At 53.5% G+C, this 1,188-nt stretch overlaps 1 protein-coding gene across 1 annotated transcript in view; it reads right to left on the reverse strand.

Moving 5' to 3' along the window:
• USP48 (ubiquitin specific peptidase 48) overlaps positions 1–1,188 on the reverse strand; it is a 28,643-nt gene that overhangs the window by 1,323 nt on the left and 26,132 nt on the right. Inside the window, exon 22 of the mRNA XM_009890070.1 lies at positions 158–315. Coding sequence (XP_009888372.1) covers positions 158–315 — 158 coding nt within the window. The remainder of the gene's footprint in view (positions 1–157; positions 316–1,188) is intronic.

A 1,188-nucleotide genomic window follows, 5' to 3' on the forward strand; every position in this document is an offset into this window, starting at 1 on the left:
CCCCCCCAAACCATCCCGCTGAGCTACAGAAAAATCCGGTTGAGAAAAGCCACGGGGGATTTTAGGGACTCTCCCTTCCTCCCCTCCCAGCCACGTGCTCCCCATTTGGTGTTTTCTTACTCGAGGCGACTCGTTCCGCGGAGGAGAAGCGCCTTACCTGTATTTTCAGCTCTTTCAGCGTCTGGTTAGCAGAAACCAGCAGCGCTTTCTCCCCCCGGACTTTGCGGTGCCGGGTGCTCCGCCTGATGCCTTGCTTTTGGTAAGCGATGTAGCTCTGGTGCGAGATCTTCTGGCGCTTCGCACCGCCTTTGGTTTAAAAACAAGAGGTGAAAAAAAAAAAAACCACCAAACCAAAACCAAACCCACCATCAGGACGGCGAGTTTGGGATTTGTGGAAAATACAGCCTCCTCTTACCCCGGACTGCGTTTTGGGTGAGTCGGCGGTGTGGTTTGAGCAACACAGGGCTGATTTCTCTTCTAATATTTGGGAAGACTGCGCTCTTAGAAGACTCGAGTGTGTGAATTTATGAAAATATTCACTTTCTAGCCAGCGATGGCGCGTGGGTTTCAAGGTCTGAGTGTTTTCGAGCTCGCCAGGTGCGGGGATGAGGAGGAGCGAGACCCGGGCGCTTGACCCAAGCCGCCAACGGGATTATTTCATACCATGAATGGCACATTCAACATCAATTATAAAGTTTGCCGAGGAGCTCTCTCTCTCTCTCTCTCCCGTGACGGCTGCCATCCTGAGCACTCCTCGCCCCGGTGCCGCAGCCCTGAGCCCTTCCCTTCCTCCCGAAGCCGCAGCGCTCCCAGTGTCCCCCATGTGCCGTGGGACACGTGTCCCCATGTCCCAGTGTCCCGTGTCTATGCCGGGAGCGCACGGCTTCTACGGATGGAATGGGCTGAGCATTATCTTGGCATATTCTGTATCGGTATCGGGATCAATATTGGTTCTTTAGTGCCATTAATCAATCTAGTCTTAATCTATGAAATCTGTTTATATTTCAACCCTCGGGTTTCCTTGGTTTTCCCCCCGCCCCGATTCCCTTTCCCGGCTGGGGAGGGGTCATCGGATGAGAGAACAATTGTCTAAAAGACAATAAATTGTGACGGGTTTTTCGAACCAGCGCAGTCGGTCAGGCGAGGGAAGGCACCGAGCGCCTCGAAAGCCCCTTTCCAAAGCTACCC

This window comes from Charadrius vociferus, unplaced genomic scaffold, assembly GCF_000708025.1.
Source record: "Charadrius vociferus isolate BGI_N301 unplaced genomic scaffold, ASM70802v2 scaffold328, whole genome shotgun sequence".
NCBI lineage: Eukaryota > Metazoa > Chordata > Aves > Charadriiformes > Charadriidae > Charadrius > Charadrius vociferus.